The sequence below is a fragment of the Gobio gobio genome, assembly GCF_949357685.1.
Source record: "Gobio gobio genome assembly, chromosome: 14".
Classification (NCBI taxonomy): Eukaryota; Metazoa; Chordata; class Actinopteri; order Cypriniformes; family Gobionidae; genus Gobio; species Gobio gobio.
Genome location: NC_137107.1, coordinates 34,811,421 through 34,826,592, shown reverse-complemented (window position 1 = coordinate 34,826,592; position 15,172 = coordinate 34,811,421). Strand labels below are relative to the sequence as shown.

Genomic DNA, 15,172 nt, shown 5'->3' with positions numbered 1-15,172 from the left:
AAGGAGGAGACGCGGCGGATGACAGATGGATATGAAGCAATCTGATTAAGAACTTACGTACTGGAAACATCTGGTACATGGCAGCCTAAAGCAGAGAGCTAAAGGTGTCTGTCACAGATGACTGAAATAAATGAGTGTAAACTATTTTAAGACTGAAATTTAGCTTGTGCATGTTAACAACTTGGCCCTGGATTTCAAAAGCTTGTTTGAGTGAAGGCTATGGTATTAAAGTACCTTCTGTTCAGTAAACAAATACATGTGTTTAGGATTATCAGATCAGAATGGCTTTAATGGAATAGATCAACCGAAAATTTCAAATCTGTCATCAATTACTCACCCGCATGTCCTTCTCAACCTTCATGAGTTTCTTTCTTCTGTGGAAGTATTGTACTGGTCTGCTCTTTTGCATACAATTACAATGCATTTTGGTGGCTTTTTATATTAACTACCTTTTTGAAGCTTAAAAGCCACCAAAATATATTTTAATTGCACGAAAAAGAGCAGACCAGAACAATACTTCCACAGAAGAAAGAAACTCATGCAGGTTTAAAAGGACATGAGAGTGAGTAGTTGATGACAATCTTTTCAATTCATTGAAAAGATCTGTCTCAAAAGAATGAATACATCTCACTGATTTGTTCACAATTATGAGCCAATCATTTCATTTAATAATCACTCTCACTGTGGTAAGTTTCTGATTTAAAGCTTTCATAATGTTTTAGAAAGTATGAAATAGGGGTGAATTCAGGTTAATTGTGACACTTTGAATAGGGAAAGGCGTTCCAATCAACCTGAATTCCCCCCTATTTTTTAGAAACTTACATTATTCAATAAAATGATTGACTCTTAATTGTCAACAAGTCAGTGAGATTTATTCATTCTTTTGAGTCAGATCTTTTCAATGAATTGGTTAATCAGGAATGCAATTTCATTCATTTAGTTTTGCGTTCAACTCACGTTCAATTTTAATTAAGTTAATTTTCAATTCATTGGTTAATCCAGTTCACAAAACGTTCATGAATAATGTGGTCATGTGATTTCAGAAGACTTGAAATATAGCTGAAGAGTTACATAGACAATTTTATAATGGATTTACGCCCTATTGGAAGCTTTAAAAGCTCCAGTTCCCTTTCATTGCAACTGCATGTGAAAGAGTAGCCCCTAGACAGTTAATTGAACATTTCTCATTTTCTGTTATAGAGAAAAATAAATTCATACGGGTTTTGAAGGACATGAGGGTGAGTAAATAATGACAGTATTTTCACTTTTGGTTGAACTAATCCTTTAAAGTCACTGAAGCATAGGCAGAAAGTTGATGATTTCTTAAAATAACCTTCTTCATGAAGGTAAAGAGCACTCTCTCTCTCTTCCTCTCGCAGTGTGTTCGCAGAAAAGAAATCAACAATAGCCAATGCTAATGACTGGCGGCTCGGTAAAATGGACGATAATGGACCAGGGTCTTCTGCCTCATTTTGTCATACACACAAAAAGATGTGGACACGCACACAGACATTAAATTCAATGGTGAATCACAGGCTTGGGCCAAATTGGGAAAAGTTTTATCAAAAAACCACCTGCTTAATGAACCTTTTGTTTGGGCCACAACAATCAGTCTGCATTAGTGAGCAGCCAATGAAGGCATAATTAATAAAAGCAATCTGCCTGCTGTCATAACAACAGTTAGAGACGCTCCTGATTCCACTCTTCTGACCCATGGGAACATGGGACGCCTCCGCTGCTTTGCAACAAGTATGACGACACCCGCGATCTCAAATGGAGCATTTGAATTCTGTCTAGTCTCCATTAAGAGATAATTAATCTGTACACATAGCAGAACTTCCTCTTTCCTGTTTCTTTCCGCTGTTCCCTCACAGAGAAAGTTCTTGTTATGTCAAAAACAATATGCTTACAGTTCTCCAGACTGAGCCAGAGGGAGAGAGAAACAGGGAAAAGGGAAGTGCGTTTACTCACCCTCTGTTTGCATGATAACACTTGTCTTTTTTTAAACGGAGTTCAATCAGCTGAGCCTCTAAGATTTGTATTCAAAGATTTTTATCTTAAAAATAATTCATTTTAAAAGTTTCAATGTGAGAATGTTCATTTTTGTTTCTAATGCACAATGATTTAAGATTTAATTTGAATGAAACTTTCTAACTAAAGTGTCTAATATAGACTCAAATATACACTGAAGTTTTTATCTGTGGGTGCATTTCTATCTGGATCATATAAATTATTTACACCCTTTGGCGGGTACCCTGCTGTACAAACTACTAAACTCTCTTTCACGTTCTGCTGGCAGCTTAATAACAGGTTCACCCTCACCTCCGAAATAAAATATCCAGCTCTTTATTTTAGCATTACTCCATGTTTCGTCACTCTTAAAGGTATGGTAGGCAATGTTTTTTTTTTAAACACTTTTTGTTATACTGGTTGAAACTTTCTTCGCATCCTAGAAATCAATAATAGAAATTATCTAACCCACACATTTTCTTTAAGAATGAGCAGTGTTGATGAGTTTTTGGTTGGTATATGTAAAAAACAAATGTAACTGCACAAACTGAAAGATTAAAAGTTTTAGTTTTTTGTAAGGCTAAGTGTATTTGTAATACAAAGTCAGAATTGTGAGTTATGAAGTCAGAATTGTGAGATATAAAGTCAGAATTGCGTGATACAAAATCAGAATTGTGAGTTAAGAAGTCAGAATTGTATGTTATTAAGTCAGGATTGCGTGATACAAAGTCAGAATTGCATGTTATTAAGTCAGAATTGTATGTTATTAAGTCAGAATTGTGAGATATAAAGTCAGAATTGTGAGATATAAAGTCAAAATTTTGAGATATAAAGTCAGAATCGTGAGATAAAAAGTCAGAATTGCATGTCATTAAGTCAGAATTGTGAGATATAAAGTCTGAATTGCGTGATACAAAGTCAGAATTGTATGTTATTAAGTCAGAATTTTATGTTATTAAGTCAGAATTGTCTGTTATTAAGTCAGAATTGTCTGTTATTAAGTCAGAATTGTGAGATATAAAGTCAGAATTGTATGTTATTAAGTCAGAATTGTATGTTATTAAGTCAGAATTGTGAGATATAAAGTCAGAATTGTGAGATATAAAGTCAGAATTGTGAGTTATAAAGTCAGAATTGTGAGATATAAAGTCAGAATTGCATGATACAAAGTCAGAATTGCATGTTATTAAGTCAGAATTGTATGTTATTAAGTCAGAATTGTATGTTATTAAGTGTATGTTATTAAGTCAGAATTGTATTATTAAGTCAGAATTGTGAGATATAAAGTCAGAATTGTGAGATTTAAAGTCAGAATTGTGAGATATAAAGTCAGAATTGCGAGTTATAAAGTCAGAATTGCGAGTTATAAAGTCAGAATTGCGAGTTATAAAGTCAGAATTGCAAATTATAGTCAGAATTGTGAGCAATTCTGACCTTCTCGCAATTGCGAGTTCATATCTTGCAATTCTGACTTTATATGACACAATTCTGACATAGCAACATGCAATTCTGACTTTATATCTCGCAATTCTGACTATATAACTCGCAATTCTGACTTCTTTTTTCTCAGAATTGTGAGATATTAACTCGCAATTGCGAGTTATAAAGTCCAATACACAAAATACTTTTCCCCAGAATTTATATCTGATATCTAGCAATTGTGTGTTATGAAGTCAGAATTGTGAGAGGTAAACATTTAAAAAAGACATTTATAATGTTACAAAATATTTATATTTCAAGTAAATGCTGTTATTTTGAACTTTCTATTCATTAAAAATCTTTACAAAAATGGTTTCCCCAAAAATATTAAGCAGCACAACTGATTTCGACTTTGATAATAATAAGAAAAGTTTCTTGAGCACCAAATCAGGATCATGTGACACTGAAGATATTTTTTATATTCTTATGCTCACCTATGCAGGCCTTACCGACCCCAAACTTTTAAACAGTGGTGTATGAATATAAATTATTTTTATTTTTCTCATTAGATAGTCTCAGAGGGCAGATGGAAAGCCAAAAATAACACAGCAAATCAGAACATTTTTGGCTGATGTAGAAATCTTGGGCCTGTTACAACAGTCCATAATGAATAATGGCTGGTGATGACGAGTCAGGAATAATTGATGACCATATGGGAGGTCCAGGTGCAGGTGGTCATTAGATGGACAGCTAATGAAGTGAAAACATAGAAATGGCCGTGTTATGGTGAAGGGTCAGTTGAATACACACGAAGAGGTGGAGGGCTTGTCTTCAGCGGTACTGAGAAACGAAGGAGGGGTGCATCGCTCAGCTGTTTATATCGAGACGGTGTAAGTGGGTGGTGAAAGGCTTGTGATTTTTAAGTAGGACTTTTCCCTCTCTATTTCTCTCTCTCTCGTTCTCTCTCTCTTCATTCAATCCCTCATATTACATCCGCACCTGCCAAAGGCCTAAGCAAACAGCTGCTCATCTGATGGGGGGCCTAATTGGGGCAGACTCCACTGCTGTCCGTGAGCATATGGCCCATGGCCACAAGAGAGCAGAGTTGGGATGCAAAGGGTCGTTTGAACCAATCCTATTAGGGTTCACTCACTGGGCAGGCTGGTGTAATGGGAGCCCCACCTGCCCCCATGCTAATTATCAGCCTTGTGGTTAGCGCAGCCTCTCGGCAAACATGTGCACCTTTGGCTTGCAAGGAGGTGCATCATGGAGCTGGTCGAGCCAGGTTATGGCCCAAGAGAGAAGAATGAGGAACTGAGATAGACAACAGCATCTGTTGCTTTCAGACTGGCCTTGCCTCATGGGCTCCGGATCCCGTTTTGGAATACCACACAGAAAATATCTCTATTACCTGACAGAGTCAGACATCACTGAAAAGGTGTCCTGAGAAATAACACCTGCTTTCTGTGACAGCCCCAGACAAAAAAGAGTCAGGGGAGTGGAGATCACTCTTTTTTGCCTGCCAGACCCAATCAGAAACAATCTCTACCTGTCAACCTGTACATTTCACATCTTTGACATACTGTATAATACATATGATTTTTCATTACTCCAGTCTTCAGTGTCACATGATCCTTCAGAAATCATTCTAATATGCCAATTTATTATCAATGTTGGAAACAATTGTGCTGCTTAATAAATCTGGGATTTAAGAAAATATTTCCTAACAACATAAATCTTTACCATCACTTTTTTAAAATCAATTTAACAGATCCTTTCTAAATAAAAAATATTAATTTATTTAAAAAAAAAAAAAGAACGAACTAAATTACTGACCTCAAACTTTTGAACATTATTAGTGTATATTGTAACAAAAGATTTCAGTTTCTGTCAAACAAATGAATTGTATTTAAAGGGCATCTATATACAAAAAAAAACACTGTTGAGTAGAAAACAGGTATTTGAAGCTGCTTGTGTCTCTGAAATCTCAAGAACCTCTCCATGCAGGCTGGCAGTTGTGCGTAAAGTTGCATTTCAGACACCCCTAACCAAAGCTCACAAAGAGAAACAGAACATTGGGTTTAGAAATGTATTTTCAAACAGTTTTATTGCCGTGGTGTTCTCTCGGAATGGAATGGAATGCTTGAGCAATGAGAACGGTTTGGCCCGACGGTGGAAAAGCAGCTATTGTTACAAAAAAATATATTTCTATTAATGTTGTTCTTTTGCCCTTTCTATTCATTCAAAGAATCTTGAAAACAATTTCATGATTTCCACAAAAATATGATAATTTTCAACATTACAGGTTTTTATTTTATTTTATTTTTTACAATCTTTTTCAATACCTTCAACAATTTTCCTAAACTCTTAATGCAGCTAGCACAACATCTGTCTGTGTAGGCTATACAATTAACACATTTATTGTTGCTTTTAAATGCATATAGTTAACACACATTTAAAATGCTTGAACTTCTTTTACACACAAGCTCAACCAAGACCAAAACAATGGATTTTTACTGGCAAATTTACCAATGCTTTAACACTGCATGTCAGAACAGATAACACCATGTTCTAAACCTAACCTTACAGGCTAAAGTAAAAGTGAACAGCTGTTCATATTGTGAATTGAAACACAAATATATCCCCTGCAGTTATGCAAATATATAAATCACAGCTGATTCCCGTCTAGGAATTGTTCAGGTGTTCATGTTCTTTCAATCACATGGCCATATGGTATACAGTAAAAGAGGACATATTTGGGCTTATCTTGTGTGAAAAAGGAACAATATAGAGCAACACAAAGAAAGTCAGAAAAATGCCTGCAAGATGAGTACCAGGACAAGGGAGAGGATTGGGACAAGAGCAAGGGAGAGGAATGGTAGAGGTTGAGGAGTTAGAATACATGGTGGCGCTCAAAGAAGGGCCAGAATTAGGGTAACTGATGAAATAAGAGCTACTATCATTGACCCCGTCATAAACCACAGGCTATACAGAGAGGCTGGTGAACGAGTACAGCCAAATCTCAGCCGGGACACAGTGGCATCCATTATCCAGAATTTTCGAGAAACCAACAGGTAGACTATTGTACAAGGGCTTCTCCTACTGCAAAGTGTAAATACTTTTACCATGTATTACAGTGACTGTATGCCTCTGGTCTCTAATATGTAATATTTTGTCCATCTAAGGAATCAACAGCTACCTCCCTCAGGGGGCAGAGAAAAGCTCCTAAATGAAGAACAGGAACTTGCTATTGTCAACATGGTGATTGCTGATAATGAAATAAAACTGAAGGGCATTCTATAAAGCTACTCTGAGATGGGTCATTTCTTTTTTTGTATTGAATTTCTGCAGCAAAAGAAACAAAATGCATGCATTTACTAAACCAAACAAAACAAAAATGTGGAGAGGCTTCAAAAGACACTGTACTGTCCAGAAATATAATGTCTATTGTATAAGGGCAGACCTGGCACATACAATAATGCAGTTTCTGTAATTCCATCTAGTGTTAGTGTTTTTATGACAGTGTGCTATGATTGACTAAACGCTCCTGTTGGAAGAGAACACGTGTTAGTGTTTTGGTAGACATAGTGTATTGTGTTAGTGTATTGTTGTAAATTAGTGTTGGAGTTTAGTTTACAATGTGTGATTTTTTAGCATGAAATTAACCGTTTTGGCAATTGTGTGTTGTAGGTGTGTTAAGAGTTTAGAAAAACTGTTAAAAGTATTGAAAAAATTGTCATGGCGATTGTAAAAAACTATAATAATAAAAAGAAAAGTTTCGTGATCATCAAATGAGCATAGAAATATTTCTGAAGGAACATGTAGCACTAAAGAATGGCTGCTGAAAATTCAGCTTTGCCATAAAGGAATAATAATCAAAAAAAAAAAAAATGAACACAGAATAAAGACATTTTAAATTGTAATAATATTTCACAATAATATTATTGTATTTTTGAATACAATAAAACTAAAAATACATAAAAATCTTACCCACCGCAATATTTTGAACATTTGTGAATTGGTGTATATATTCGAAAACATCAACATTTATAAAATAAAAACAAAGATAGAGCTCCTAGGATAAGCACAAGGCAACAAACATTCCCACTCATTCACATATTCTATTGCAATCTTACCTGGCGACCTGAAGGTCCAGGCTTCATCATCATCAAAGTGTGTGTCGCCAGCTGTGAATCGTTCTCCAGGAAAGAAGGCGTGGGCTACTGTGCCACCAGGTCCATCGAAAGGGTATCCGTCATTATGGTCCGCTTTGGTAAAATCAATCTGAATGTCCGCCTCATTCCCCGCCACCTCATGGAAGTTGAGTGGCGCAATGTCACTCCACACTTTCAGAGCGTAGTACATGAGCGCCCGCACCGTATCTCGACCCAGCAAAACTGACTCCTTTGGAAACGTCCTTACCCTGTGAGAGCAGAAACATGAGTATATGTTTGAAACTATGGCTTGAAATAGACAAGAATCCCTTTGTTTGACCACCGACAGTGCAAGAAGATAAATTCAACACCGCTTTGACATTTGAACGCATAAATAGGACAAGCATGCAGCAGGTCGTCAAAAGGAGCTCTGAAATTCTGTCTCGTGGCTCTTTCTAACTCAGAGTTACTTCCACGGTAATACATTAAGGATACACAACAGTTACAACACTTCTTCCTATCTTCCTCTTTTCTGTTTCACTTAAGGCAATTCAGAAACAAGTAAGTGTGATTTGGGGGTCCACTACACCCCACAATCATAGTAATCACTTCTTCCAAGGGTAATTTGAGCCCTCTTTCCAAGTACAGACACAGATCGATGAGAAATTAATTTCAGAGAGCTGGCTCTGTAAGTGCCCACTATGAAGTGTGCCTTCTGCACAGAATACACTTATCCTTTCTGCACCGGGTTCAGGCATTCTATTAAATTTGCAGAACATTGGCTTTCCCAATGGAGTTATTTGGGCACTTTGGGTAATGGTAACGTATTTGCACTGGTTGCTCAAGGTCAGCATGTAAATTCAGTCAAGTTCTATGGCAGTTCAGGTGGTAACAGCTGGTTCTACAATAAGTTTACAGTCAGGTTGGTTCAAATGGAAAGGCAGGAGAGGCACAATAGTGCCGTGCCAAGGTCAACGCTACCCCCAGCTGCATTTACAATGAGCTAAGTGACCTCTTTGTGTGCTAACATTCTCCCTGTGATGTGCTACATGGTGTGTACCTTAATTCATCTCACCCTAAGGCTCTTCTGCTTGACTTGTGCTAGATATGCAGTTAAAACCCTAAGTATTTCACACTTTCACATTCAGCAAAGAATCATTTAAGGTGAAATAGTGTACAATTTAAGCTCATGTTCATGGTGTAGCCTAGAACCACACATACACACATGTGTGTTTATCAATTTAATCAATCAATAAAAAACTAAAAAAACTAATTGCACTTTTCTCTATTTAGTCGTGATTAATCAAGATTTTTGTTCTCAATTTCTGTGGATGAAATGAGTAATTATAGCCACTCAACATTACAGTATAATTGAAAGACATAATTTTTAACATTGAATTCATAACATTACATTTAAATGTACTTAAAACAATCTTCACATAAACTCATTAGAATAAATGTAATATTTAGCTGTGCCTTTAAAATAGCAGGACTCAACGATTTTTTTCTTGCTTAGAATTTTTTTTGTTGACCCATGCATCCTTGTATTTTAATAAATAAGTTTATGACGGCAACATTTTACATACCACAACAAAAACGATTAGCCTAACTAATATAAAGTTCAAACATTTTTAAAGACAAGTAAACAGCGATAGCACAAATAAATACAATAGAACAAACATCCAAATTATATAAACAGTGCTTTAAGATTTACAGGTATGTCTAACAGTAGCATTAGACTGGAGAAATGTAATAAAGTAACCAAATGTAAAATAATACTGCATAGTCTTCACTGTATAAATCAAATATAGATTAATCCTTATTAAAGGTACAAAAGTTATTCAGTCAAGAGCAGTGAGTGATTTTCTCTTTGTCTTTTGTTGTTTAATTAACATTACAGTTTTTTACAATCGCTATGACAATTTTTTCAATACTTTTACCAAATTTCCTCTAACCGAGCACAACATCTGTCTGTGTAGGCTATAATATTAACACACTTATTGTTGCTTTTTCACAAAATGCATACAGTTAACACAAATTTAAAATGCTTGAACTTCTTATACACACAAGCTCAACCAAGACCAAAACAATGGATTTTTACTGCCAAATTTACCAATGCTTTAACACTGCATGTCAGAACAGATAACACTATGTTCTAAACCCTAACCTTACAGGCTAAAGTAACAGTGAACAGCTGTTCATATTGTGAATTGAAACACAAATATATCCCCTGTATTTTATTCCATTCGTACTGAGAAATAGCCAATTGACGTTATGCAAATATATAAATCACAGCTGATTCCTGTCTAGGAATTGTTCAGGTGTTCATGTTCTTTCAATCACATGGCCATATGGTATACAGTAAAAGAGGACATCTTTGGGCTTATCTTGTGTGAAAAAGGAACAATATAGAGCAATACAAAGAAAGTCAGAAAAATGCCCTCATGAGGGAGAGGAAGATGAGTACCAGGACAAGGGAGAGGATTGGGACAAGGGCAAGGGAGAGGAATTCCTGGACAAGGGCAAGGTAGAGATTGAGGAGTTAGAATGCATGGTGGCGCTCAAAGAAGGGCCAGAATTAGGGTAACTGACGAAATAAGAGCTACTATCATAGACCATGTCATAAACCACCGGCTACCATACAGAGAGGCTGGTGAACGAGTACAGCCAAATCTCAGCCAGGACACAGTGGCATCCATTATCCAGATTTTTTCCAGAAACCACTACTCCTACTGCAAAGTGTAAATACTTTTACCATGTATTTCAGTGACTGTATGCCTCTGGTCTCTAATATGTAACTGTATTTCTAAGGATTCAACACCTCCCTCCCTCCCTCCCTCAGGGGGCAGAGGAAAGCTCCTAAATGAAGAACAGGAACTTGTTATTGTCAACATGGTGATTGCTGATAATGAAATAAAACTGAAGGGCATTCTATAAAGCTACTCTGAGATGGGTCATTTATTTTGTGTATTGAATTTCTGCAGCAAAAGAAACAAAATGCATGCATTTACTAAACCCAACAAAACAAAAATGTGGAGATACTTCAAAAGACACAGAATCTATGATCAATAAAATATACTGTCTATTGTATAAGGGCAGACCTGACACATACAATCATGCAGTTTCTGTAATTCCATCTAGTGTTAGTGTTTTTATGACATTGTGCTATGATTGACTAAATGTTCCTGTTGGAAGAGAACATGTGTTAGTGTTTTGGTAGACGTATTGAAAAAAATTGTAAAAAATACATTTACTTTTTTTTTATCCTCAAAAAGCCTAAACAGACACAATAATCGCACTGTTTTAATTTTCTGAGCAATATGATGTCATATTGACAGAATCATACCAACTTGTGGAAAATTATGTTTATTTAAGACTTTTCAACTCATTTAAAGTTGCAGTGTGTGAATTTGAGTGGCATCTAGCCGTGAGGTTGTGAATTGCAATCGACCAGTGCTAAGATGTGCTCTGTTTGACAGAAACCTGGCTAAAACCTGACGACTACATTACCTTAAATGAGTCCACCCCCCAAGATTATTGTTATAAACATGAGCCGCGTCTGAAAGGTAAAGGGGGAGGGGTTGCTGTAATTTATAATAATATCTTCAGTATTACTCAGAAGTCTAGTTTCAAATATAATTCCTTCGAAGTTTTGGTGCTTTATGTAACGCTATGAAGTGTACATGATAAAACCCGTTCAACATTTGTGTTAGCTACTGTTTACAGGCCACCAGGGCATAATACAGACTTTATCAAAGAATTTGCTGATTTTCTATCGGAGTTAGTACTGGCCGTAGATAAAGTACTAATTGTTGGTTATTTTAATATCCATGTAGACAACGGAAAAGACGTATTGGGATTAGCATTTAAAGACACACTAAACTCTATTGGAGTTAGGCAACACGTGTCAGGAGCCACTCATCGCCATAACCATACTTTAGACCTAATATTGTCACATGGAATAAATGTTGATACCGTTGAAATTCTGAAACAGAGCGATGACATCTCAGATCATTACTTAGTATCATGTATACTTAATTTAGCTAAGGTTGCAAAGCCGCCCCCTCGCTTTAAAAATGGCAGGACAATCACTGCCGCTACTAAAGATTGCTTTTTAAATAATCTCCCTCATCAGTATCATCTGCTCAGCATCCCAGATAGTATAGAAGAACTCGATGTTGCAACAGAAACTATTGACTCTCTCTTTTCCAGTACTTTAGACACAGTTGCTCCTCTGCGCTTAAAGAAGATTAAAGTCCCTGTAAAGGCAATTCTGAGATTTGTTTCTAAACACATTTTAAATGTTAGAAATGTATTGCTGAAACACATTACAAAGACTGTGAACTATGAAGTACTGAATTCAGAAGTTAGACCGTTAAACAGTTTTTCACTGTTGCTGTGTTCAGGATTTTCTGGGCGGGGCTAAAACGGTGGCTCGATGACGCACTGGAGCCACCGAGCCTGGCTCCTCCCCTAACACGATCATAACTAGAGCACATTCGCATCAGTTCGATCGCGAGTTACTGTTAGTACTGTTAGTTACTATAGTCAACAACTTACATAACAGCTTACAAAACAAAAACGATGAAGAGGTGGATTAATTTGTGAACAGCAACCTTGATGGAGAGCTGAGGATCATCACCGACACCTACCTCTGCAGTGACTTTACACCGGATCGTTTTACAAACTTTCACCGGAGACAACTGGGATTCACTGATAATCCGCTGCAGAACCGACTATCCCCCGCCCAGGTCTTCATCCTCCCGTCCCGCCGACATCTGGTGCGTCGTGATCATAGACGGTCGTGATCAGTGAGTGTTGTCTTGTTTTGCTACTGCCACTTTCCCGCGAGTGGGCGTGGTTTCGGCGCCGACAGCGGACACACCCCCAGTGTTTGAGAGCAGAGAATGCTGCTCATTTTTTCAGGTTTTTGATAAGCTATTTTATGTACTTCCCGGATTTTTTTATGATTCAAATTTGGCTGGGTGGTTAATAACACATTTATCTGTGGTGTGAGGAACTCAGAACACATGTTTAGTTTTGACTTTACAGGGACTTTAAAGAAAATAGTCAAACGCCGTGGTACAACGAGCACACCAGGGCCCTTAAAACAGCAGCCAGAAAAATGGAGCGCAGCTGGAAGAAAACAAAATTAGAGGTATTTCGTAATTCGTGGAAAGAGCACATGATCACATACAGAAAGGCCGTAAAAACTGCTAGATCTGCTTATTTCTCAACTCTCTTGGAAGAAAACAAACACAACCCAAGGTATTTATTCGATACAGTGGCTAAATTAACCAAAAATAAAGCTTCAACTTCTGATGATTGTAAACAGCACAGCAGTAATGACTTTATGAACTTCTTCACATGTAAGATTGATAATATTAGGAAAATTTTTTTAACCATGCAGCCGTCTAATACAGCATCACATCAGACAGAGCATTGTAGTGTCACTGAGGAAAAATTACACTCATTCACTGCTATAGGAGAAGAAGAATTGGCTAAACTCGTTAAATCATCAAAATCGACAACATGTATGCTCGACCCTATACCAACTAGGCTATTAAAAGAGATGCTACCAGAGGTCATAGATCCTCTTCTTAATATCATTAATTCATCTTTGTCATTAGGATATGTACCGAAAACTTTTAAGTTGGCTATTATTAAACCACTTATTAAAAAAACGCAACTTGATCCTACAGAATTAGTCAATTATAGACCAATCTCAAATCTACCCTTTCTGTCAAAAATACTTGAAAAGGCAGTGTCTTCACAATTATGTTCCTTTTTAGAAAGAAATGGTATCTGTGAGGATTTCCAGTCAGGATTTAGACCGTATCATAGCACTGAGACTGCTCTCGTCAGAGTTACAAATGATTTGCTCTTATCATCCGATCGTGGCTGTATCTCTCTATTAGTGTTACTCGATCTTAGCGCTGCATTTGATACTATCGACCACAACATTCTTTTGAATAGACTCGAAAATGATGTAGGTATTAGTGGAATTGCATTATCATGGTTTAAATCATACCTATGCGACCGTTATCAGTTTGTAGTAGTAAATGAAGATATGTCACACCGATCGCAAGTTCAGTATGGAGTACCACAAGGCTCAGTGCTAGGACCGCTACTCTTCACCCTGTACATGCTACCACTGGGAGATATCATTAGGAAGCATGGCGTTAGTTTTCATTGTTATGCTGACGATACTCAGCTCTATATTTCTTCACGCCCTGAAGAAACTTACCAATTCACAAGATTAACGGAATGCATAGCTGATATAAAACATTGGATGACCGGTAATTTCCTGCAACTCAATTCAGAAAAAAATGAATTTTTAATTATTGGACAAAAAAGCTCCACAAGTAATAACCTAGAATACTGTCTAACACTTGATGGCTGTTCTGTCAAGTCCTCGTCGTCAGTGAGGAACCTGGGTGTGCTCTTTGATACCAATCTTTCGTTTGAAAGCCACGTTTCTAGCATCTGTAAAACTGCTTTCTACCATCTTAAAAATATATCTAAATTACGGCACATGCTCTCAATGCAAAATGCTGAACAGTTAGTTCATGCGTTCATGACCTCAAGGTTAGATTATTGTAATGCTCTACTGGGTGGTTGCCCTGCTCGCTTAATAAATAAACTCCAGCTGGTCCAAAACGCAGCAGCTCGAGTTCTTACTAGAACCAGGAAGTATGACCATATTAGCCCAGTTCTGTCAACACTGCACTGGCTGCCTATTAAACATCGCATAAATTTTAAAATCTTACTTATTACTTACAAAGCACTAAATGGTTTAGCTCCCCAATACTTGAGCGAGCTCTTAACATATTATACTCCATCACGTCTACTGCGGTCTCAAAATTCTGGCCAGTTGATAATACCGAGAATATCCAAATCAACTGCAGGCGGTCGATCCTTTTCCTATTTAGCACCTAAACTCTGGAACAGTCTTACTAACATTGTTCGGGAAGCAGACACACTCTGTCAGTTTAAATCTAGACTAAAAACACATCTCTTTACTGTGACATACACATAAATCCAGTTCAGATGGTGGACCTGCGCCCAGAGAAGACCAACACAGGACCCCGAAGTGTCTGAGAGACCGTGATTAGACTCCCCCTGCAACTGCCTCATCGACACGGCATCTCAATAAACCCGTCTCCGGCGTGTTGACTCAGATTGTTCGAATATTACAATTAAATAATACTTAATTCGATATGTCATCCTCAATAAACCCGTCTCCAACGTGTTGCCTCCGATCATTCGAATATTGCACTTTAATAATTATTTAATCAACATCATCCTCAATAAACCCGTCTCCAGTATGTTGCCCCCGGTCCCTCGAATATTCTGATCTATTATGACCTCCGAGCTGTAAAACTGCCAGAATAATAATAATAATACGCTGTTTGTTAATTGGCCAGAGGAGAACTGGCACCCCGACTGAGCCTGGTTTCTCCCAAGGTTTATTTTTCTCCATTAGGTCACTTAATGGGGTTTTGGTTTCCTTGCCACTGTTGCCTCTGGCTTGGCGTGCTCAGTTGGGGACATTACATTTTTCAACTAAACATCAAAATACATCTAAA

The 15,172-nt window shown here is 37.2% G+C and overlaps 1 protein-coding gene across 2 annotated transcripts in view; it reads right to left on the bottom strand.

Moving 5' to 3' along the window:
* mmp17a (matrix metallopeptidase 17a) overlaps window positions 1-15,172 on the bottom strand; it is a 142,527-nt gene that overhangs the window by 33,582 nt on the left and 93,773 nt on the right. For both annotated transcript variants that reach the window (XM_079835322.1, XM_079835323.1), the window contains exon 4: window positions 7,566-7,852. In XM_079835322.1, the coding sequence (XP_079691448.1) occupies window positions 7,566-7,852 (287 nt within the window). The remainder of the gene's footprint in view (window positions 1-7,565; window positions 7,853-15,172) is intronic.